Raw genomic sequence first — 27,271 nt, forward strand, 5'->3', positions numbered from 1 at the left:
AGAATAATTATTCCATGTTTTTATAACCAAAGAAGTCAGATTATTTCAAATAAAACTTCCTACCTGCTAAAGTTATTCTTGGATTTTCTATTTTCTTCATATCTTTTCCATAAAAAGAAATACTCCCTCAATCTCTCATCAATATTTTAATTAGACAAGTACTTATACAACTGTAAACCCCTCTTAGGATTTCAAAGATCTCAGGTATGCTTCAAAGCAACAATATGCATTTTTACCTGTCTAAAATCCATTACCCAAAATGGAATCTACCAGGTAGCGTAAAGGTGTTTTTCTATTTTTTCCTTTACCTTGGGGGGAAGACAAAGAAAGAAAGAGAGAGAGAGAGAGAAGAAAGAAAGAAAAAGAAAGAAAGAAAGAAAGAAAGAAAGAAAGAAAGAAAGAAAGAAAGAAAGAAAGAAAGAAAGAAAGAAAGAAAGGAAGGAAGGAAGGAAGGAAGGAAGGAAGGAAGGAAGGAAGGAAGGGGGAGAAAGGGAGGAAGAAACATCTTAGTACCACTGGTTGCTATGACAACATTTTCACAATGACCTATTTCTTTATATCAAAAATGACAGGTCATCCCACTCCCCACCGGTATATTTCACTGTGGCTCCTGAAACTTCACATGACATTCTTCAAAGTTAGCTTCAGGTTTGCCACTAGATTTAGGTCACAAATTTATCTAGTTTTTATTATTTCAGGAAAAAAAAAAAATGTTTCCAAAGGATATTAGTTGAAAAATAATATTGATTTGTACATGCATATATCTAAAGCTGTCAGTACCTTTTGGGGGTTGATAATGCCTGACACTGTAGATTTGAGTGAAGATGGCTTGCCAGTCGGGATGGTAAAAAGCCTATGCAAAGTAATTTTCCACTAAAGAAAGTTGTCAAGATTGAGAGTACCCTGACTGTTATTGATTATATGGTAGCAGAAGTAGAGTTGCCTGAGCAACCGGTAACTGGCTAACAAATTGAAGATACAGAGAAGGAAAAGCACTGTTAAGTGCAAGGCACATGCAACAGTACACACATAGAGCTTACTGTCATTTGATGAAAGCTTTTTGGAAAGTAAATACCAACTCTTCATCACTATTTGACAACTCTAAGTAATATGCAGTTTATACAGGCATTTTAATATAGAAACAACAGTGACTTTCATCATCATTAAATTATTAACAGTAATCTCATTGAGTCCTTCTGTGACATGGAGAAGCTCAGTAGGCCAAGTGGCCAAAATGTTTCAGCAAAATTTTCTACCGTAACATGAATTTCTCTCAAAATACTATCAAACTTTGCAACATTTTTGACAATGCCTCTATCGGATCTCACCAGGGGAGTCTCTGACTCATCATATAAATTGAACTCTCAGAAATGAAATGTTGATTGTGACCACTGTTATGAGCACGTTTGAAAAGTGTCCCCATTATTTACCTCACTGAACAACAAATAATTCCCAACTGACTATGGGAAGCAAATAAATTATTTTGGTTGAACAAATCCATACGTCCGAAAAGACTGCAGTCTGACCAACTCTGACCGTCATTTTAAACAATGAAACCACCCCGTCATTTTAGAGAATGGTTAAAGACTTGTTCTTCTATGATTGAGAACATAAGCATTGTGGGGACAATGTTGGACATCAGGACACATTCTGCCATGTGCCAGACTTATGTAACATGTTCCTCTTCCTAGCTTATGCCTCCCAATCCAAGCTTTTGCACTGGCTAACAATTACTCTGTGTACTCGCAAGTAACTGAAGCTTTTGCACCTGCTACTGCAGGTAAAAAAAATAAAAAGCAGGCAATAAAAAATATGTGTGTGATTAAAGGAACAGTTCTGCCATAGCCTCTAATTGCTCTCAGGATCTGAATTGGCAAAACCATAAGACATTCAACAAAAGGTTCTATGTAGGTAGGCCTATAAAACCTAATAATTTCTCACAAAGCAGACCATTCCATTTAAAATAAAAGAAAGCTATGAGCAATAAAGACCATGCTATTAACAATTAGTCTTCTGCACACATGATTAGACTTAGAGAGATAAAGAAGCCTCTAAATTTAATGGTGAATCCCATATTTCTGGCAGGGTTCACTATTCTGTGCTAATTATGTTGAAAGACCTTGTGCTACTTAAAAGTACTTAGACTGCAAAGTATGACACCATCTCCATGGATTCACTGTTAACACTTAACATTTAACTTTGATATTAAAGTGCATTTGAATGTATGAATTCAGGAGTAATTTTTTTTAAATATCTTACAACCATTTTTAGGAAAGGTTTTAAGCCTTCACCAACTCTAATATTTACTGATATGTATGTAATTCAGCATTTCATAGAACTTAAAAAAAAAAAAAAAACAGTTGGCAGAGAATCCTATTTTAAGGAGGAATTAAAATGAATCAAAAGATCTACCCAGTAAGTAAAGCCAGTGTAAAAAGGGAGTTTGGAGCAGGAAATCCTATCTGTTGTTTACCAAATACATTTTTAAAAACTTATTTTAAATGATGCAAAAGAAAACAGAATGGATCCACCAGAATCCAGGAAACAAACGCTAATGTGAATTTCTTTGTTAAATAGAATCACATGCCTCTTCTAAGTAGAAAAGACTTGTTCTTTCATATAGCTTTATACTAATTTGGTTGTATAAAGGGTACTTTCCTATTAGCATACAAATGTAACTTCAGTTAATGTAAATGGAAGTTATCTACACACCACAGTTGTACAAAAGATCAAAGGTAAAGTTATTGGTAATGTTTAATGTATAAGTTATTAAAAAGGAACTTAAGAAATATAATGCCAAAAACTTCTAGATTTATAAAGCAAACAGAGGAAACACTATCTTTGCCATTAGAATGGGATGGTCAGAGAAGATCTCATTTTCTGTTGGACTGTATTTAATTTGTAAATGTTTACAGTCTTGGGGAAATAAAAGAGAATCCTATTGGCATTCAGATAACATTATTTGAAAAGAAAACCATTTTAATTTTATTTCTGAATACGCAGAATAGGAAAACAAGTAAAAACAGTTTTAAAGCCACAGGGAAGCAGAGGAGTCTTTTTTTTCCCCCCCCCTTAACTGCACAATAGTTAGTGTCTCCATAGAAACTGATGGTAATGCAGTAAAGTGTCATCAGCAAACCTGGGCTTCTAAAAAATACACAAGTATGTTTCCAAAGATATTGAAAAATACATATATCCATCCTTCCCCAAAGTAACAGGTGATTATGAAATCTCTACAGGGCAAGAACAACAGCTCAAAATTATGGTGGTCTCTTGGTGAAACTAAATTCTTTTTTGGTTATCATCTTATTCAAAGACCATATAGATTATGGAAAAAATTCCTTGCATATTGTGATTGAAGGCTTCTTTGCAGAATCTTCCTCCTTGCAAGTTATTTATTAATTATAATTGTTTATGTCTGCCTTCCTAACTAACAGAAACCAAGAGGGCAGGGGCCATGGCTAATCAGTTCATGACTGTCTGCCTAGTCTTGAATTCAGTAGGACATGTATAAATTCTTGTTCTGAAGTGACCCCTCCCCAGCCCTATGCCCTCACCGTCACACTCACTTTTACCCCTGTTCCTTATCACAACATATGAAAACACTTCTTAAGCACTGACCTTTTGTAAGCAAATGTTTTCATATCATGAAACGGAGGCAGCTGAAGAGAAATTACATATCAGTAGTCTAAGAGTCTTATGTAGCCCCAAAGTTACTCTGCACTGTAACTAGCTGTGTTACCTTGAGCAGATCATTTATCTCCTCTGGCTTTAAGTACTCAAGTGCAATAGGCTTATATCACTAAGATATATTCTAGCTCTGTTATTTGAAAAGAACTAAGAGCATGGCTCAGGGTCGTGTCTGAATCACTCTATTCTAATTTAAACCTCAATCTATATTCTAAAGTTGAAAAGTCAGATTAACAACTGTCTATTAGTTTCTTGTTAACAAATTTCCACAAATTTTACTGATTTTAAAATGCCAGAAATTTATTATCTGACAGTTCCAGAGGTCTGAAGTCCAAAATCAGATTCACTAGGCTAAGTTAAGGTGTCAGCAGGGCTGCATTATTTCTGGAGGTTCTAGGGGAATTGCTTCCTTGCCCTCTCCAGCTTCTAGCAGCTACCCTCTTTCCTGGCTCAAGTCTGCATCACTCTGCTTTCAATTTACTTCCTCACATCTCCTCTAACCTTAACTCTCCTGCCTCCCTCTTATAAGGGCACTTGTGATTACATTGGGTCCACGCAGATAATCCAGCATAATTGCCCCACCTCAAGGTATTTAACTTAATTATATCTGCATGTAAGCTTTTATATATAGAATGAATAAACAACAAGGTCCCACTGTATATAGCACAGAGAACTATATTCAATATCTTATAATAAACCAAAATGGAAAAGAATATAAAAAAGGAATGTATAGATGTATAACTGAATCACTTTGCTGTACAGCAGTAATTAACACAACACTGTAAATCAACTATACTTCAATAAAAAATAAATAAGTTACATCTGCAAAGTTCCTTTTGCCATATAACGTAACATATTCATAGACTCAGATTAGAACATGGACATCCTTCGGTGAGGGGGTGGCATTTTTCTGACTATATGCTTCAGAAAATCTTTAGATAAACTTTAATGGGATTTTCTGGCACCTTTGTGAAGCCTAGGTTTTAAGATTTCTATTGGCCACTCCCAAATACACACATTAGCCCTCTATTCTGGATTCTTGATAACTGGCTTGCCCTGCCATATATCAGTCATAGCTTCTATAGAAAAATCTTTTGCATGCAAAAGATAAATGTGGCAGAAATCTTTGGAGACTGGATTAGATTCAGGTAATAGCTAAACACCAAAAACACAAACACAAGTTTCTGCCTAAAAATGATGCATCAGAGAGGAAAAAGAGGCATTTTGTTATGTACAGATGCTATGAAAACTCAATGAAAATATGATAGAAATTCTCCATTCAACACCAGAAACTCACTGTGAAAACATAAACCACTACTGCCCAGCTTCCTTCATAGAGTCTTAATGATGGTGGAATTTATTTGTTTCTACTTGTAGAGTACAAAGTACATTATAGTAATATGGAGGTTTGGGTATATCTTTTCTCACCTTGAGAAAGTCACTAACTAGGATTCACATCTATAACAAGGCAGTTTTCCATAAGATTTAATTAAAATGAACTAATCTGGTCCTTTTGATTAATTTTTAAATTATCTTGTATTTTTCTGAGAAACAGAACATTATAAGACATAAGGAAATAGAGCGCTTCTGCAGTAGTGATTAACATGAGTGCATTTACAAGAATTTTTGTAGATATACAACTAACAATAATATGTTAGTATATTTCCCAGGAGCCTGTGGTTTTCAGCATTTTGGAATACATTTCATTTTGCTGATTTACTCCATTGCTCATATCTTACCAAGTTATTTCCCAAAAGATGAATAACTAGCTATGCAGGGTCTCATCCTTCGGATGGGAATAATGTAAATTTGCTCAGTTTGGTAGGTGAATTAGCTCTTTTTAGCCACAAAGGTCCACTTAATAAATTGCACTCCAGTGCACTAAATGGTACCTCTGTGACCAGCAAAATTCTTTTTTCTTTTTCTTTTCTTATCATCCTCTAACCTTGCAATAGTAGGTAATTTTCTCCCCACTGGTAGGAGAAGAGAGCTCATTATTTGTGAGGCAATTTACAATGTCTCTATTATCCAGTCCCCCCCAAATTACCTGCTGCTACTCCTATACCTTTCTACATTATTCTTTCCTCCAAGCCTTAGGACATAAAATGCTCTCGATCATATTATAATTCCCATTTTCAAGACTGAAAAACAGGTCAAGGTCACAGAGGCTATGATGACAGTATTGGAGACGAGGACTCAGGCCTGTGACTTTAAACTGCCCATTCTGTTGCTTAGCTCACTGACACAGGAAGCTTACATTTATATTCACTGCAAGAGCAACTTATTTCAAATAATCCATGAGAAAACAGAACAGTTTTTGCTTCTGGCCTGGAAAAATCAGGCCATCTGGCTGCCCTCATGACACATATGAATCAGAATATCAGGCTGGAAATTTAGGTCAAAGCAAACCAAGAAGAAAAGAGCTTCACAAGAGTAGACTAACATATTTAATATCAGGTTGATTTTGGATTTTTCCTAAAATTTATAGATGTATGTTTTTAACTGTATTGGTGACATTTAGTTTGGATTCCTTTATCTTATATTCATGCTTGGTAAATCATCATGAAATTTGGCCTCTGAAATGGAAAAATAGATAAAGTGGATAGAACACAGAATAAAATTAAGATGAAGGTGGTACTTACATTTTAAATCTCTCCTTCAAGTAAAAAAAAAAAATGCTTATTCATATCCAAGGAAATAAAAACCAAGTCAAAATAGGATACATTACGAAAATCAACAATCAAGTTGCTGAAAATATCTACGTATGCACAGCTATATAATGCACAAATTGTCATTAAGTTTTAAATCAGAGTCATACAAACATTTGTCTTTGAGGTAAGGCTTTGTAAGGTGTTTTTTAAATGAGGCATCCCATAATTTTAAGGCCATGTCCTGTTTTTGAAAGAGAAATGTAATTTAGTATCCATATTATTATCAATTTTGATTACAACTATGAATGCAAGGAGAAAGGCTAGAAGGGTGCATATAACAACTAAAATAAAAACAGTTATCTTACAGGTTACAGGAGTGAGGTCATATGTGCTTCACAAATTATGTAATGATATTAATTCAAACAGAAGAAAATTTAGATTAATTTTAGATTAACCCCCTTCAATTAATTATAAGAAACACTGTGACAAGTGATACAGTAACTCATACTATTATTAAAACAAATGAGGTAATTCTACAATACCAGTCAAAGCATATATTTGTCAGCCTTACTGGATAATTAGTTCATCTAAAATTGTTATTTAGAACTGGCATTTGCCTTACTTTTTTTACACAATACACAATGTGGAAAATTGGGAGAAGTAGGGACAATAAATATATGTCCCTAAGATTGGCTATTGCAAGGATTTAACCATGGTTTATGAGCATGACCAAACAGATTAGTAATCTAAGAAATGGTTTTGCCATGATTAAGAGGTAAATGGTCCTAGTTTTTGTTGTTAAGAATTTCAGATATTTTTTCATAATGTAGAAAATTTATCTAGCAAAATATTGCTTTTTGAGGACATATTTCTTTAGTATGTCCCACGGGGCATGGTAAAGAACAAGGTGTAGACTAAGAGCACAGGCTCCGGACGCGCAGGCTCAGCGGCCATGGCTCACGGGCCCAGCCGCTCCGCGGCATGTGGGATCTTCCCGGACCGGGGCACGAACCCGTGTCCCCTGCATCGGCAGGCGGACTCTCAACCACTGCGCCACCAGGGAAGCCCCCACTTTAAGGCATTTTGCCATCAGTGGGTGAAGTCTTAACATATCAAAAGGGAGTATTTTGTTGTTCTCCCATTAGAAAGTGCATGGAATCTATTTAATGGAATAGTTTGAAAGGTTTTTTACTTCTCGTCAGTGGAAGAATCAGTATTGAAAAGAACACCTGAACACTGATTTTATTTTCACTTGTATATAGAAAAACAAATCTTCAATTTGATAATTCATTATTGCAATGTGATGCTTTTCTTTTCTGAATTTCCATTTCTTGAGGGGAAAAGAAAATACCACCATTATCTTCAAGTAGCATTTATTGAGTGTCTAATAGTTGCAAAAAAAATACAAAGCTCCACAAATCAACAACCTCCTGCAACAAAGCAATGATTCTCCAAAAAATTTATGGACTGATACACTAAAACATGGAAAAGCAGATAGTGTTTAAGTTAGCTAGAGATAAGGCATATTTTTTTCTCACTTCTTAAGCCTTATCTTAATGCTCTTAGGCCACTGGTTACCATTCAATGCACTGCAACACACATTTACAAAATGGCCTCAGTAATCTGAAAAATATTAATGTAACAATAAAAGGCGAGTAATTTACTCTCTAATTACAGAGAGGGTCCAGCCTATACGAGAGAATAGGCATGAAAATTAGATTGAAAATCTTTTTCCCTCTCCCTAACAAACAGTATAAACATTTGCATATTGCTCTCAATCTTATTTAAAAATTCCATAAAATCAGACAAGAGATAAAAATGGTCACTAATTCATTTATAATCACTATTATCACTAACCTATATGAAAGCGCTGTGTGCAAGATACTTTGCATGCATTATTTATATTTCTCAAAAAAGATCTTATGAGGTAAGCACTATTTATATCTGCATTTTCTTTGTTTACCAGATGTAGAAACTGAGGCTTAGAAAGGTAAAATAACTTGCTTGAGGTCACATAGACCTGGAAATCCAGACCCCCAAAATATCCACAAAAAACAAAGAAAAAATCACTGGTCCGCTCCCAGACCTGTGCTTCGCACACAGTGCCACGTTGACTCTCATCAGAGTTCTCTATGCATAGCTATGAAATCTCACTGTAATTAAAATATGTATTTATACATTAGTTAATAAAAGATAGCACAAAAACTGATAATTTAACTTTCCCCATGATCAAAACCAATATGATAATATTACTTCTGATCATATTTTTAAAGTTATATGAGAAGAGTAGCATTGGTAAGTACAGCCAGGGATACTCGGGCCTCCTCTATGGCTATAGTAGACTGTCCACTTTTGGAAGAGTCATATCTTCCGATCGTTTTCTTTACAACAAACATGTTCTTATTTGGCAAAACACTCCTATGAAACATATTACTCTGTTAGGTATTTACCCCATAATGTCTGTAGAACTCCTTGCAGATGAATAATGATCATAATATAATCATGGAAGTATGATTAGACTGCAGAAATTGAGAATTTTTTGTGTATGTGGGGCAACATGTCTATGTGGCTCAAGGCAACAAGTCTTACTGGTGTTAGAAACAAGGCAACAAGTCTAACGGGTGTTCCTTCAATTGTCACTTGGCCATATTTTTAGGTAAAGGAAAGAGAAGAAACGTGAAGGAGAGGAAAGAACTAAGAAGCATAACAAACAGGGTTGTTTGCCCAGCATTTGTCTTCCATTTTCTAGAAACTTCAGTCTACACCCTCCTCATAGACAGTTGCCATATGAATGTTCACTTTAGCTCAGAATGACTCCATTTGGGGCCACAGATGATTGGTTTAGCAGTGAGTAGACCACTTAACCAACATGGTCAACTCAAAGTCCTTTCCCTAGATTTAAAGAACTAGAGATGAAAAAGAAGGTCTTAGGAGATTACATAGAGTGTTCAGGGAGGCCCTGAAGTCAAGATACCAAGACAAACAGAAATAAAAGCTAGGGAGAGAATGCTGTCAGCAGTTAAAGCTTTGATTGTAGTTATTTCTGAGGGCCAGTTGCTCCTGTCGCATGCCACTATTTTATTGTTCACTCTTTCCTTGAAATATATAATCTAATAGATTTCCAGTTTTTGATCAAGTTAGTAGGAACTTAATCTCTTCAGAGGCACCATAAAGTGTCACACATAAATGGCTACCACATATTGAGTGTCTCAACATATGCTAGGCACTGTGACAGACCTTTCACAAACTCTCTCTCTAATGTTCACAGACATCCTATGATAAAGGAATTACTCTCTGCATTTTACAGGTAGAGAGAGAAACTGAGTGAGAGTCAGAGAGTAAATTGCCCAAGATTTTACTGCAAGAGTGAGGAAGACAAAACTGACTTGCAGGTATGCCTCCTATATCCAAACCAGAAAGTCTATGGACTACTCACCGATATCCAATTAAAAGAAACAAACAAAAACAAAAATTTTAGAGGTAGCATACCAGTGTAAATAGCATTGGAAAATAATAGGATCAAAAGATTCAATGCAACGGGAGAGGCCACAACAGTGAGAGGTCCGCATACTGCAAAAAAAAAAAAAAAAAAGATTCATATATGAGGCCAAGTTTTGACACTAAAACTTTACCAGTAACTCAGAACAATAAATGGGTGGTAATAAAAGCCCCAGTATGAATGTATCCCATGAGCGGCACTTATTGAGGAGGATTTTGTGAGTCAGTCTGGGAACCTAATCACCATTTCCTACATAAAAATATGTATGTATACTTTTTACTTCCAAGAAATTGACTAACAAGTGAATGTTAGGACACAACTCCTTTGAAACTTGGGGACTGACTGTATTAATATTGTTCAGTTTGATAGAATATTTAAAATTACAGTACTACATTTTCAAAGTACTTTAGCTTTTGAAGGTAAATATTCTTCCCTTTTTCTTCTGAAAAATTAGTGTATTTTGAAATGCATTATTTATTGGCAACTTTATTTGGCCATAAAATGTGTAATACTTTAAAAATTGACTAATTTTAAAAAACTGGAAGTCTGTGACTACATATAAGTCTCCATATACATGGTTAAAAGTCTCTGGAAAAGTGTCATATAACAAAGCTAAAGAGTCTCAATATCATTACAAAAAAGGAGGACAAATAAAGATATAGGTAGAAATTTATTAGTAGAATCTGATAAACCTGCAAATTTTCAACAGCTCAACTATCTGTCTACACTTCAGTGAAGGGCTGGCAGCAGAATATATTTCTATTTTCCACCTTTGGAATTCATTTCTTGTTAATACTCTTTGGAGCAGCTGGTTGTACGAATGCTGCAAGTATGTTCTGTCACAGTCAATAAAAGGCAACACAAAATTGCACATGAGAGTAACCTTCCAATCAGGAGCATTGCATACATATGCTGAGGGTCCTAGCTTAATAATCTTACTTTTCAATTTACAATCAAGGCAGAAATCCATCAGGCAAGTAATATTTTCAATGATGCCTATGCAACAATGGCAGGCTTTCAATCTGGATACCAGAAACTAGGCACAAAAGCATGTCTTATTTATCCAACCATATACTCTGACAGACAAACAAGAGCTTGTGCAATGCTGCTTCTTTTTGTAGCACAAGACAATGTAATAACAAAATATGTGTTGTTGAATCAATTCATATCTTGATATCGTTGAAGCCCTCGATCATGCACCCCTCAATGTGTCCCAATGCACCAAACACACTGAGACACTAAATAGGACCTCGTCATTATTGTTCACAAGCTTTCAGCACACCACTTGCCCCTCAAGCGTCCAACTCATTTTCAGGTTGCTTAGCACCTCTACATTATGTTTAGCTTTATTTGGTGGTTCATCTTGCCCTATTTTGTCCTACCCTAACCACAATGAATCACTGACTTAAACATATAGAAAAATAGGTATAATTGATAATTGATATTATTTAATTTAGAGCACAAAGAGAAAAACCCCTGAGTTTTACACTTTTAACCAGTAGCAACCAATATATGTCCCACAAAATTACTAATAGGGTTGGTCAATTTCACAGCACTCTCTGTTTATATATATAAGGATACAGTTTCCTCTGGACTTTCGCCATGCTTTTCAAGAACTATTATTTTCCTGTGTCTTCATATCGCTGTCAGTGTGTTGCCCTTAAAGTGTGTGCTTCTTTTTTTTTTTTTTTTTTTGGTACGGGGGACTCTCACTGTTGTGGCCTCTCCCGTTGCGGAGCACAGGCTCCGGACGCGCAGGCTCAACGGCCATGGCTCACGGGCCCAGCCGCTCCGCGGCATGTGGGATCTTCCCGGACCGGGGCACGAACCCGTGTCCCCTGCATCGGCAGGCGGACTCTCAACCACTGCGCCACCAGGGAAGCCCCAAAGTGTGTGCTTTTATGCTTTCTTTATAAATTTCATTCTGCGGCATGGATTAAATTAAGATCTCTTATATTAAGAGTTTTCTAATCACTTTTTCTTTTTCTCCAATGCAGTATCTCCAATTCCCCCTGAAAATATTTGCTCTGGATATCTGGAGACCCAAAATAAAGCCCAAGAAAAAACCTTTTTTTGGTAAATTCACTTCTTTTTTCATCTTTCTAACCACAATTTCTTGTTTTCCTTTTGTTCATTATTTTCCATGTTTTCAACCCCAAATATTAGTTATCTGCGATTCTGTCCTACAGCCAGTATTAGAGAGAAAAAATTCTTTAATTCATGCTACTAAATTCAGGAGAATAAAGGCTAATATGAATTAAAGTTCTAATAAAACACAAGTATAACCAGGTTGTTAAAGCGATGCTTACAGAAATTCTCTTCAATAAATGGATCATTTAACTTATAAATACCATATCAATATTTAGGTAACTTTTTATGTAGTGTTTGAAGTATTGGTAAAGTTTGAACTCATGGTTTAGAATCTCTACAAAATGTTATTTTCTAATTACAGTCTTAATATTTCTGGAAAACCCTTTGACATATATCAGAGAGCTCAATCTAAAATACTGCAACCTGAAATTGGGCCTGCAGATGTTTGTTTTTCTGGCCCAAATGCAAAAGTGTAAGTTGGATTTGAATACATGGTGGGTTATTTATTCTTCACTTTCCTACACGCTCCATTATTCTCCTTTGCTTTTACCTCTGATGCTACCACTCACCTATGCAGGAATTTGCAATAATGGCCCTTGTTTCCTGTAGTTGATAGGTAAATTTTATTTCAGTTGCTCCTTGAAATTTATAGTTAAAACATATTCCCAGTCCTTAATAAGACTGACCTTACAGATGGTTCACTGGTCACCCAAAATATTTCCCCCATATTGCAAGATCCTCAGTATTTCATCTCACTCTACTTTAAGATGTCAAAATTACTTGCTGTATTATTTTTCCATAAAATTATCTTAGAAAGATTCCTAAGCCAGCTTCTCATAATTCTTACTCTCACTTAGTGTATTCTTGAGGAAATCATATAACAAAACTCTCCAAGGCCACAAATTTGTACCATGTGAAACAGCAAAGATATTTGATTTGATTGACCTGTCCCACTAGTGGAGAAGACAGTTGTGTAATCAGCTCTTTCTGAAATCAGGCACGTACTTTTCACTCTTTACAGTAACTGTTAATGGGGAAGTGACCCCTCCTTATTTCTATCAGTGTTCTTTCCGTTGCATTTAACCCTGTTCACAGAGACCATCTTCACAGATGTATTCTGAGTATTAGACGTAATGCAGCTAAAGACTTCAGAGTATCTTGCAAAAAAAGTTAGCTTTTGAGTATAAGGTATTACCATTTTAGTTCATATTAAATTCAAGTAGCTCATCTTTGCCTTCAGGGTTCTGAAGATTTCTGTGCACTTCCAAATCTCAGCTATCAAACACATTTCTAAAATAATATAAAAGTTAAACTAGTACGTTACCAAGGATTTTCAACACCCACTGCAGATATTTGATAAGTCCAATCTTACCTCTGTACTTCAGAGAAATGTGGTTGAAAAGAGTCACAGTTTGCATTTATATAGTATTCTATATTTTCAAAGATTGCTTGCTATATTATACAGCAGTCACATGGTATTTGGGCCTCAGAGATATTTATCAGTTAATTCTTATGCCACATATGTAAATATATCATTGCTTTTTAAAAAATAATTGAGTAAAAATGCACTTCTGCCATGCACAGAGGAGTGATATCTGCCAAACAAGGTTTACAGCTTACTTATTTTATACTCGAAAAGACAGTGGCTACCTAAGTAAGTGATGCAATGACATCTACCAGGTTAATATCAGAACAATTCTTTCTTTAAACACTAGTTGGCTTTAACAAAATGTTGATTTCAAATAAGAATTTCTTATCTCTAGAAACTAAATACAAAGGAAATCATAATGATGCCAGTTTTTTCTAAAGATGCCAGATTTGACATAATAATCAGTACACTGAATTTATTTGTACATTGAATTTTACTTACTAATTATTGCTACCAGAAAAATAAATCTTCTACTAATTTCTGATATATTAAATCCACAGTACGCAAGATATATGTATCTAAGAGCAATTAAATTAATCTTGTATTCAGTTATAAAAAGATGCATTGTGCTAGACCATCTTGGTTTTCACATGACTAAAGTCCTTCTGCAAATGGGAATTCAACTTGTCTATTAGTTACCACCTAGAAGCCAATAACTTTTCCAAAACCTTCAACAGTGAAAACATTTCACCTAGAGGAAATATTTGTTGCTGCTGCTTAATTTTATTTTCTTTTTGAGACAGATCAATATCATTCAGAACCAGGTATGGTGAACCTAGCATATGATCAGTCTAAAACACCACCGAGGGTCAAAAGTGTGATACAAACCATTGGTACTGATTCCATATTTGATCCCAACACAAGCTCTGAAGAGGACTCTAGGTCCCTTCTAACCCTTAAACTTTATTTATTTCTGAGCTGATAACTGGGTCATAGGTTTTTCCCGTGTAACTTAAAGATATGTATTAATCATCCATGCACCTAGATCTATTCTAGAATATAATATACAATACCTTCCTGCAGAGACCTTATTTTCCATCGATGTACACAAGAAACTCTGGACTACTGAATATGACCATAAAATAAAACAAAAATTAAGGGGCTTCCCTGGTAGCGCAGTGGTTGAGAGTCCGCCTGCCGATGCAGGGGACACGGGTTCGTGCCCCGGTCCGGGAAGATCCCACATGCTGTGGAGCGGCTGGGCCCGTGAGCCATGGCCGCTGAGCCTGCGCGTCCGGAGCCTGTGCTCCGCAACGGGAGAGGCCACAACAGTGAGAGGCCCGTGTACCACAAAAAAAAAAAAAAAAAATTAAGGAGTCAATTATGAATTAAGAAGAAAGAATTAAGAAGGGTGCTAATTTTGTAGTGAATGCAGTGGGGTGCAGGTGGGAGAGAGACATTGAGAGAGAGAGAGAAAGAGAAAGAGAGAGAGAGAAGGAGATTACGCACGTTGACTAGAATCATCAGAAAAGCTTCAGAGATGGAGGGCCTGAACAAATCTTTGAAGGAAAATGGGCTAAAGAGAGGTGGGAAGAAAGGAAAAGAAACCTTCCAGATGGGAAAACAGCATGAGCAAAGGACAGGAGTAGGAGTATTCCCTAAATGTTATTTCAAGTTCCCCTTCTCAGAAGCCAACAATGGCTCCCAATTATCCCTTGAATATAATTAAAACTCCTAATCACAGGCTTCAAAGCTTCCACCTCCCCATCCCCTAGATTCTCCAGCTAATACTCCATTCAGGCATATCAACTTATACTCTACACAGAACTTGTCTTCACCCTTTATAACTTCTGCAATTTCTAAAGCTTCTCCTAAGCCACTTTTTCCAAGGCACCACAACTTTTTCAGCCTGTACTTCAAAAACGGTTTAAACTCAAGTTCTTTGTCTTCGGCTCCCTTCACTAAGCACACCTGGCTCTGATCTCCTCATATACAAAATTAGTCACGTATCTATATTTATGCTTCACTGTGCTTTTATTCTTGCATGCATTCAGTGTTGCTGTAAACAGAAGCAGAAACTGTGTCCTTCATTAACTAGATTAGATAATGAGGCCCTTGAACGATTTATGTACCAGGAATTTCTATGGAATCTAGAATCATGGGTTTTTATTACATACTTCATGTATTTAGTCACCAAATAATTACCAATAACTGTGAGCAAAGCGCTATATACATTTATAGTATATAGTATTTGGACCACAACATGATTTCAACTCAGTAGGAAACCAAACAGTAATTCAGGCAGTATGTGAAAAATGCCATATGAGGTAATTACAGGAGCTGAGAGCTTATTTCTAGATGTGGTATTCAGAATTAGATTCATGAATAAGGATGTGTCTAAGCTGGAAGAGAATTATGATGCCTAGAAGTGAGAGCATATAACGTTCCAGGAATGAAAAACAAAAAAGCACAAAGGTATGAAATATGTAAGCTATGACGGAGGTGGTGACCACCCTAGTTTAATTGGAGCAGAGGATATTTTATAGCATAATATTTTATACAAACCAGTCAGACCGACACTCACGCCAGAATCATTATTATTATTATTTTTAAATGTCACCTGTAAAATGGGTTCACTCAGAAAGGATTCTGGAGTTCGGCCTCTACTCCTGACTCTCCCAGTAACTAAGTGATTAATATTTGAAAAGTTCTAAGTCTCAGTTTCTTTAAATATAAACAAAAAATCAGAACCACCCAATATCTTCAAGCCTACCAATATTCCCTGCTTTAACATTCTGTTTACTTTTTTGGTATACTCATTTCAATTTATTTTATTTATATTAATACTTACTTATCTTGTGTCCATTCTCCACAAATAGAATGTGGACTCCATGAGAATAGGGATAATGTCTACCTCTCTACCACCGTTATCTTAAATGCTTAGTTTACTGGGGATATATTTTGAAAATTATCAAAGTGCTTTTTTATCATGAGAAGAGGATTTTTATTGCAGTTCACCCAAAGCACCTAATTGAATGGGGCAAGGTAGAATGGGAAGATCAGGATTTGTTAAAGATAAAATACAAAAAGGAAGAAAAAATGGAGATAAAAGTTAGCTTTTATTTTAGTCAATATCTGATCTTTGTGCACATCTAAGCCTTGCAAACGAGGTTCCCGTTATCTTGAGAAATAATTGTCGAAATTAATTAGGCTCCTCCTTTAGGGTAATGAGGGTCAGACCTTGGCAGGGTCAACAGGAAAAGGCCATGTAGCCAAATCCCACTCTCCCCATTCTGGCCCCAGAGAACACTGGAAAGAAGGAAAGGAAAGTAGAAGAGCCATTTCAGTAGATGCATGTCCTGACTTTCCTAGATTGTCCAAAACATAGGGAGGAGCATCAGGTAAGTGCGAGGAACCTTAAGGGCGGAATGGGTCTTGTACTAGTTGCAAGCTCCACCATGACTCTTATCTAGTCTCTATGACTTGGGGAAGAAGCCAACTCATGTGCTATCCCACATGGTCTTGGAACACAACTAAATTTCATACCCTTAGAAGCATAAGTAGTCAGACAAAGAAAGGCTCTTGGGTAGGTTTTGCTATGTTGCAAGCACTATCTCACATGGTCAAGATATTGAGTTGAGAACCAGCAAACCTGCTGAGTAGTCCACCAGGATAATGTAGAAGAATTCAAAGAAGAGGCTGGAAGTGAATTAGGGCAGAAAACAGGGTCTGACTGTCTTGATGCCAAATGGGGCCAATGCAGCCAGTCAGAGCAGAGTAAGGTCTATCAGAGCAGGACATAAATTGCACTAGTTTCAGATGTCAGTAATTAGTACAAATAATTGGTACACCCACGTGGAATGTGCAGGGACTAAATTTGACAACAGGATGCTGAAATGGAGAAACTCAACTTTTGCCATCGTCTCATACATAACACCCTTCCAAATACTCCTTGACAGTTTTAGGGAGAGAAAAGGCAATAAGAAAAGTTTGTTTCAGAAATTGGCAATTTGTCCGTGAGATTTTGAAGACCACTTTTGAATACTGACTGTAAGGACTGTTTAAAACAGATGTAGAGGAAGGCAAGATTAGTTTTCCTACACATCCAGTTAGAGGGAGAGTTAGACCATGAGACTTGCCTACAATGTCTTTAATAACATAGTGCCTGGCATATGTTTAGTATTCGATAAACAGCCTTATTTTGAGGACTAAAACAATTAAAGAGCTCTCTGAGTGACTATGATTCTTTGATTCCAGTGGATTACTAAGATTAAAAAGAAAATGCAAATGACCTTTTAGTTGTTCTCTGCTTCCCAGCCATGCAGCACTCCGAGGAATACAAAGTCCTAAGAAAACAGTATTGTTTTGGGGGGCCAAAGTTCAAATCCTAATGAGTCATTAACTTTGTCTAAGCTTACTTAAACTTACGACCCCAGGAGAGCACACAAATTAAAAGGATTCCATTGCCTTTTAGGAGCCATTAACAAACCCTTATGTCAGTATTTAAGGAAATTTCCATAATAGAATTGCTAGCATTCATATTTGACTTAACAGTTTACAAGGCATGTTCACATACACCATGTCATGTAGTGTCATTTAAAATTTGAAGAAAAGGGCTTTGAAAAGTCAAGGCACACTCTCACTCAGACTCGGTCTAGGTCCACAACCCAAACAAATACATACATTTCCATGTATGAACTGCAGAATGACCATAAGATCAGGCACTTTAGACACTAACATGTCTTATGATTGCATTCCTTACCATTCTATTTGATTTTAGACCTTTGTTAGAAAACTAATATTTCCTGAAATTTAATTCAGATTTAAAAACTAGTATAGAGCAACAGTTTCCACCTACAGTGGTTGGTGTCCTCTAGCCTGTTTTATGTTTGTTTGTTTTTAATTTGGGAGCCTCTCTCATTGATTGTTGGACACTACTTGCTAGATATTCTGTTTCTAAGAACAATCCTGTAGAGTGAAGAATTATCCTACATCTCATCTCACACACCTTTCAAACACCTTGCTGGACATATATATATAAAGTAAAAAGACTATATGTAGTTATCTGAGCCCATAATTTGACTCCTTTTTGCTTATCAATATTTAAACATTTTATTTTTGTCACAGTCGAATAGAAATATGAATTCTCCCCAAATACAACTATTTATATAAATCTAGGGAAGTTTGTATTTTCTTTTCCAGAACATTATCAAGAGTCACTTACCATTTTGGAGAATAGGGTGACTGACAGCAGAACTGCTGATGGTGTCTGTGTTTCCAACACAGCTTACCTGTATCTGTCTGCATTTTAGCCATTTTAGCAATTCTATGCATAGGCATAGACATCTGACTACTTCATCTATCTTCTAGTGAAGCCATTCCCATGCATTTACATAATAAAGTACATATTCATTTTAAAATTAGTTTTGAAAAAAGGCATATGTAGGTAGAGAATATTCTCTATTAGCTTCATTTCAGTATAATTAAAGTACATTACAAAAGATTTTATACAAACAAGTTATTGAGTCTGATCATTTTGCAAACCACTGTTTCAGGGGAATCTATCATGGTTCTACAAACATATGGTTAAGTCCCAAATCCGAGAAAAACAACATGATTGTAGATTCCATTTGGAGTTTCTTCGCAACCACAGGAGAACCCAACATACATAGATTAACAATGTCCCAGTGTCACACACTTTCTCACACATGATAACTACTCTTCCTGGACACATGTCACTACACCAAACACATCACACACCCCCCTCATGAGTTTCAGGTTCTGATCCTCTCAACCAAGTGAGAAGATTTTTTTTTTTAATTTTTTTAAATTGGAGTATAATTGCTTTACAATGTTGTGTTAGTTTCTGCTGTACAACGAAGTGAATCAGCTATACGTATACATACATCTCCATATCCCCTCCCTCTTGGACCTCCCTCCCCCCCCACATCCCACCCGTCTAGGTCATCACAGAGCACCAAGCTGAGCTCCCTGTGCTATACAGCAGGTTCCCACTGGCTATCTATTTTACACATGGTAGTGTATATATGTCAATCCTAATCTCCCAATTTGTCCCACCCTCCCTTTCCCCCTCTGTGTCCGCATGTCCATTCTCTACGTCTGCGTCTCTATTCCTGCCCTACAAATAGGTTCATCTGTACCATTTTTTTAGATTCCATATATATATGTGTTAATACACAATATTTTTCTCTTTCTGACTTACTTCAACTCTGTATGACAGACTCTAGGTCCATCCACATCTCTACAAATGACCCAATTTTGTTCCTTTTTATGGTGGAGTAATATTCCACTGTATATATGTACCACATTTTCTTTATCCATTCCTCTATTAATGGATATTTATGTTGCGTCCATGTCCTGGCTATTGTAAATAGTGCTGCAATGAACACTGGGGTGCATGTGTCCTTTTGAATTATCATTTTCTCAGGGTATATGCCCAGTAGTGGGATGGCTGGGTCATATGGTAGTTCTATTTTTAGTTTTTTAAGGAACCTCCATAATGTTCTCCATAGTGGCTGTATCAATTTGCATTCCCACCAGCAGTGCTAGAGAGTTGGCTTTTCTCCACACCCTCTCCAGCATTTATTGTTTGTAGATTTTTTTTTGTTTGTTTTTGTTTTTGTTTTGTGGTATGCGGGCCTCTCACTGTTGTGGCCTCTCCCGTTGCGGAGCACAGGCTCAGGATGTGCAGGCTCAGCAGCCATGGCTCACGGGCCCAGCTGCTCCGCAGCATGTGGGATCTTCCTGGACTGGGGCATGAAGCCGTTTCCCCTGCATCAACAGACGGACTCTCAACCACTGCACCATCAGGGAAGCCCTGTTTGTAGATTTTTTGATGATGGCCATTCTTACCTGTGTGAGATGATACCTCACTGTAGTTTTGATTTGCATTTCTCTAATAATTAGTGATGTTGAGCATCTTTTCATGTGCCTCTTGGCCATATGTGTGTCTTCTTTGGAGAACTGTCTATTTAGGGCATCCACCCATTTTTTGATTGGGTTGTTTGCTGTTTTGATATTGAGCTGCATGAGCTGTTTATATATTTTGGAGATTAATCCTTTGCCAGTTGCTTCATTTGCAAATATTTTCTTCTATTCTGAGGGTTGTCTTTTTGTCTTGTTTATGGTTTTCTTTTCTATGCAGAAGCTTTTGTCAAATTACCAATGGCATTTTTCACAGAACTAGAACAAAAAATTTTTAAATTTGTATGGAAACACAAAAGACCCTGAATAGCCAAAGCAATCTTGAGAAAGAAAAATGGAGCTGGAGGAATCAGGCTCCCTGACTTCAGACTATAATACAAATCTACAGTAATCAAGACAGTATGGCACAGGCACAAAAACAGGAATATAGATCAATAGTACAGGATAGAAAATGCAGAGATAAACCCATGTACCTGTGGTCACCTAATCTATGACAACGGAGGCAAGAACATACAATGGAGAAAAGACAGTCTCTTCAATAAGTGGTGCTGGGAAAACTGGACAGCTACATGTAAAAGAATGAAATTAGAACACTACCTAACACCATACACAAAAATAAACTCAAAATGGATTAAAGACCTAAATGTAAGACCAGACACTATAAAACTCTTAGAGGAAAACATGAAAAACACTCTTTGATATAAATCACAGCAAGATTTGTTTTTGACCCACCTCCTCGAGTAATGAAAATAAAACAAAAATACTTAAATGGGAGAAGTTTATTATTTTGATTTTAATTGTGTGATGACATCTGAGGTTTACAAAAAGTAATGATCTGTCCACACCCACTTTAAACCCTCTCTTAAGGCTTGCCTGTTTGATACAGTGTATATAGAAAATCCCAGTCCCTGCTTCAGGGTCACTCAGAATCACCCAACCTTGATTTAGGTTGATTTACTGAATTTCCTGGATTTGGGTTCTTACCTGACATATTCATCTCCCTTCCCTATCAACACAGAGCTCACCTTCTTGAATCACTGACTTTCAACCTATCTCTGATAATTAGATCCTAATATCCTCCTTTCTTCATGCCTAGCAGCCCATGTTCTATGCAGCAGCTATGGAATAACAATGATACCTAATAACTTAAGGTCTCAAAAACCACACAGCAATATTGTGTGGGTAGGAATCTTGGGAACATTTTTACCATAGTGTTTAGAACACTTCAAATTATTGATGCATTCCAAAACATTAGCACTTAATTTTCTTAAGATATTAGTAACCTCAACCCACATAGCTCATAAAACCTGAGGATATGTCTTAACCATATATAAAAAATGATTCAAATGTGTCCTCTTCTTGTCCACAGAGCTCTTAATGATTTTGTCTCATAATTAGTAATTACCAATATGTTTCATTTTGTGTCTATTGTAATACTGGGAGCAATTTATTTAAATTGATTTTCAACTGGGGCAACTACTGGGTATCCTGTAATTATCTTTTATGTAACACAAACCGTACATTATTAAATGAGTTTCCATTATGAAAGAGAAAGGCCCTTAGATAGTCTAATAATGAAGGCTAACATCACGGTAGGACTCATCTGGCACCATACTGGGGCATAGAGGCTTAAAATGGTGACATAAATTAAGTTCTATCAGTATGAAGTAATATATTATCCTCAACATAAAGAATTTTATTAAAAACAGTAACTTCTGAATCATTAGATGTAGGACAAGGATTATTTACCTTTAAAGCTTCTGGAGTATCATTCCATTGTTCATTTGCTTAAGTTTTAGAATAGCTGAGTTATGGTCTTAGCTGCTATGGCCAGGAAAATACTAAATTGAGATGACTATATAGTCAATTAAACTACATACAACTTTCAGATTTTAAATCTCTTCTCCAGGAAATATAAATTCCACATAAATTCTCCGTATATAATTTTAAAACTAACAAAGAAGCAAACAATAACCTGACTCAGTGACCAGCACTTCCAATATGCTCTAAATTGGGTATCACATGAGCTCACAGATCTAATGGGACCATTTCAGCACATTTTAAACATTGAGTTCTTTGGACATCACAAGCATATTTTTCTTTGGCCTAGGTCTTCAAAGTCCAGATGTGAGAAAAGCTAATGGCCTGTAAGTATATTAGAGCAATAAACATCGCTTATATCTTATTACTCAGGTACAATTCAGACTTAAACTATGCTGAACATGGCAAGTACACTATGCAGATTCTGATGTTTAACCTCCAAATTTATCCTTGTCAAATATGCTTCATCTACTTTCTGAGCTCAAAGTGAAAATGCACTGAAGGGACATGTCAATTTAGGCAAACCACGTTTCTGGAAATTTGAATATAAATGAAGTCTTTAAATATCAAATTGTATCTTAATTGCACTAGAAAAAAAAAGTTATATTTAAAAGACACTATTGTGTCATCAAAAGCATAGAATTCTTTTGAAAAGTTAATAATCACTCTGAATTATTTTCTGTTTTAGCAGGTTTGAATTTTAACTCACTGAACAAAATAAGGTACTCTTGTTATATATAATTAAGTAATAATAATAATATCTTACATTTGCATATTGTGATAAAAAACAAAAACCACTAGCTTTGGAATCAGCTGCATCTTGGTTAAAATCAAACCCTACAGACAATTACTAACATGTATCCTTAGAGTCTGTTTTTTCATCTGCCAAATGGTGATAATATGCATCTCTTAGGGTTGAAAGGATGATTAAATTTGAAAAAATTCACAAAAGCATAATACTTGACATACCCTTCTCAACTTCACAGTTTATCCTGTGCCTTCATCATATACATTATCTTATTTGATCCTATCAACCAAGTGAAGGGAATTACTTGTGTCTTAATTGTATGGACCTGAGGTTAAGTATAAATGATTTGCTCACAGGAAGTGATTAACTTGTAATTAAGTCATTTTTTTTTATTACCATGAAAATGGGGAGTGCGAGAAAGAGGATAAGAAAACTATATTTTGTGTTACTACCTCTAGGTTATCAAATCTAGTCTTTTCTCTAATTCTTTACCTTTTACATGTCTCAGCACTGGTCATCGTTCTGTCACTGGGAGATTCCCCCCATTTGGAGTCAATTTCACATCCTCAATTGTGACAGGCTGAGGAAAACTTAGTGGGATCTGGGGAAATTTCAACCCTATTTTCCAGAAAGATAATGCCAGCACTCACTAAACATGGTGTTTTCAAACACACAGTGCATGAAGCAGCATTAAATTCATGAGGAGCAGAGGAGGGGGCTGGGAAGGAGAACCTGACATATGCAGGAATGATCATTTCTTCCACTGAGAACACAAGAGGATTAAAATGAAAGAAAAGTGAATCAAATGAAATCTCTGTATTTTAAAAGGAGCAAAAAATAGCTACTTATACATCAGTTATAAATACATGCCAGCTGCATATTAATACTAAATGAAAGAAAGCACATTTAAATTTATTTTTGTAAAACTAACCACAAAAACGCATGCTGTATACAGAATGCCCTATAATGAAAAGCACAGCTTTCATCTCTGTCAATAGTTGCAAGAGCAGCAACTTATACAGGATGACAATTTAATAACAATCTCTAAATATTCTCTCATGATGGAGAAAACTCCTTAAATTACAGTGGCTTTGGTGGATTTCTTCAACTAAAGAGATACCTAAGTTTAGGTATGACCCTCAGGTTTCAACATCCATGACATTCTAATATATAATTCATTGACACCTCAGGCAGCAATTTAAAAGATAAGGAATATCTTTTGGAAAATCATGGCATATATAGTAATAGCTATTGTTATTGTAGGTGGGCAGAGATAACTTCATAAAGGGAATCACTTAATGAAAAATTTCAGAGTAATATTAATAATAACAATAGTTATCATTTCTTGAATTCATTATGTCAGCCACTATGTGAAGTGGTATATATATACTTTCCCATCTAATTCTTTCAAAACCCTATAAGGTGGATATTACTAGCATTATCACCATTTCAAAAATGAAAAACAGAGCAAAGAGAGTTTAAATGAATTGCCCACAGACAACACTAGTAAATGGCACAGTCAAGTTCAAATCAGGTCTAACAAACTTCATAGCCTGCTTTCCTACTTAATAGGGCTTACACCGTCTGTCAATTCTTAGTAAGTTCATTTTACAAATCTCAGAATCTGTTACAAATATTGTTAAAAAATAAGGAGGTTGAGTGGGGTAGTTAGATGAATTCCCAAACAAACATCATAGTAAGTACAGTACTGAGCATTCATTGAGCTCATATGAGCTCTTTACTGAGGGCATTCCACGCCTGCTCATTCAGCTTGACATTCCTGTGAGGTAGGTTGCTGTCAGCATTCCCATTCTCAGTGCAGGAATCTGGTGCAGAGAGCTTAAATAACTTGCCCTGATCATATATCGAATAGGTAGTTACCAGCAGGTTTGAGTCCAGAGCACAAGTGCTTAATCAAGGCATTCAACTGCTTCTTACTCAGGGAGTTCGTCATAAAAACAGTTTGAAAAGACTGTGCAGGTCTCATCCTGAGAGGTAGGGAGTGCAGAGGCACACCTCAAGTACAGCAGCCAGGGAGGGCTGAAGAAGCCAAGGACAGATTCATCACACAGGCTCCAGAGGGCTGACTGTCACAAAAATACCCTCTTACAATTACTGATAACAGAAATATATTATTTAGAATGACAGCAAGGAAGCATCAGTGCAAATTCATCCTTGCCTTTAGAAGAGTGAGAACAGCTAAGAGTCAATCATTATCCATCAAAACATCAATCTTCTATTCCTCTTTCATACCCAAACACTGACCATAAAGTCATTTTGTTACCTTGGCTTGGAGAAAACATTTCATGTTTATATTTCCTTACCGTATTAAAAAAGTAGTGCTCAGCATATAAAACAACCTCTGCTTATCTCATCTTACAGGACAGAAAATGCTACATGTATTTTGAAGAGAGAGTAGTCTGAAGGTATACCAAGTTAACAGTCAATCTTGTCATCATGTATTTGATAGACTAACAAATTTCAAATAAAAAATGTAGCTGAAATCCCTACTGGTAAACATTATTTTCTTGAAAAATACTGCTTTAACATGAGACAAATGGGCAATCTTTAAGATGAATTGTTCTAGCTTTCTTTTTAATGTAGCCTGAAGCAGAAAGAAAGTCTGACCCAATTTCCCATGTCTCAGATTCCAATTCCTAGGCATCAGATTGCTTAATTTGGGTTAGAAAGGGTGCATTTGTTTCAGTTCTTGGTTCAGAACATTCTTTAACCTTATATTATGTATATGAGATATATATATATTATATATATCATATACATAATATATAAATATATCATATCTAGTAGGTATATTTAATATGTACTATATATTATATATGTATTGTATATATATTTTTAATATATATGTGTATGTATATGTGTGTGTATATATATATATGTGTATGTGTGTGCATATGTGTTTGTGTATATATATATATATATATATATATATAAATCAGATCAAAAATGTTCTGCACCAAGGTCTGAAACAATTATATATACATATAATTCAATCCCCAAAGTTACTTCAGTTTCCTTACAAATCCCCTAGTGACAGAGGTCTAAATGGATTGTCAACCAACTTCCTCTCCTTCAATTATTTGCCCTTAACACATTTCAAATTCACGCTGGAATATCATTATTGCCATAAAATGGTATTATTGAGAAAGCACAGGGACCATGCACGACCTTGATCCATCTTGCCGCCTGACATTCAGAGAATTAGAATTTAAAATGAATTTAGTTGTTTAGAATTTTTAAAATTTACCACCTCCATAACATAGAGAACAGTGTTCTAAAAACTAATGATTATATTTTAAATTAATCAAAAGATTACATTATTGACCTTTCCACCTTTGCTTTTTATTACTTTTAGGCTTTTCTAAAACTATGAGTGGTGATTCATACTAAAAGTATATCTCTGATTACCCCTAAAATGGCATCTCCTTTTTCAAATAAATGCTAAGTTACTATTCGACAAATGACTTTATCAGTAAGCAATATACAAGTAAAATTTCTAAGAAACCTGCAGTATATTCACATAAATTAGCACAAAACTCATAACCCTGCTAAAGAAAAAAAAATAACTTTAAAAGACAGGATAAAAGCTTTCCAACCTCATCTTCTTTTCACTGTAGCCTCAAAATATTTGCTATTCTGAAATATTTCCCTCCAACTTCTTCCTCTTTTCTCCTCCAGTGAAAATCCTATACACCTCCCAAGTATTAGTCCAATATTTTATCTTTTGTAGAACATTCCCTGACTTCCCCCAATCATAATTAATTGTTCCTTCAGCAGGCACTTTCCAAAGAACTTTTATCATAGAACAGGCCATATTCTTTAGAACATGGAGCTGGTTTCCCTGACTTAGTCATCCATGGTCAGCATCTGGTGATAGTACTCATGCAGTTGGTTTCTCATCAGACACAGGGGTTACCTCAGGCATTGTCCTGGCTTCTGGTTTCAATTTTAAGAATATTATTAATTCATTCTTGAAAAAGTCCTTTCTCCTACAGGCCAAAATATTTTACTATACTATATTTCACTCCTCACTCTAATCATTTCTTTTACTGATCTTCAAATCATTCCCCTATATTCACAGAAAAAAATAACTTGGCTTACAATCTCCCTCTCCAGTCTAACTCATGTAATGATTTTGAGTGATTTCAGTACATGTATCCAATTTCCTAGCTTCTCAGTTTTTTGATCTCTTCTTTTATAATAAAATTTATCCCCAAATAATTTCAGCAACCCATTCATATAACCTTAATCTATAGAGTACCATATGACTCAGAATTCTTCTACCTGTAAAATCTTTAAAACTATTTTCAGCTCTTTCATTCCCTTATTCTTTCTGAAATCCTGGGACCTCTAAGTCCTTGATCTGTGTATTTTCTGCTGATCTACCAGTTTCTCCCTGTACTTATTCATTTTTACCAGCCCTAGTGAATCACATT

At 35.8% G+C, this 27,271-nt stretch overlaps 1 protein-coding gene across 9 annotated transcripts in view; it reads right to left on the bottom strand.

The window, feature by feature from the left end:
- Positions 1–27,271, bottom strand: part of NLGN1 (neuroligin 1) — an 890,617-nt gene that overhangs the window by 614,459 nt on the left and 248,887 nt on the right. Inside the window, exon 3 of one of the 9 annotated variants that reach the window (XM_060298409.1) lies at positions 9,831–9,911. The exons of the other annotated variants lie outside the window; for them this stretch is intronic. Coding sequence (XP_060154392.1) covers positions 9,831–9,911 — 81 coding nt within the window. The remainder of the gene's footprint in view (positions 1–9,830; positions 9,912–27,271) is intronic. 9 annotated transcript variants of the gene reach the window in all.

The sequence above is a fragment of the Globicephala melas genome, chromosome 4 (genome assembly GCF_963455315.2).
Source record: "Globicephala melas chromosome 4, mGloMel1.2, whole genome shotgun sequence".
Lineage (NCBI taxonomy): Eukaryota > Metazoa > Chordata > Mammalia > Artiodactyla > Delphinidae > Globicephala > Globicephala melas.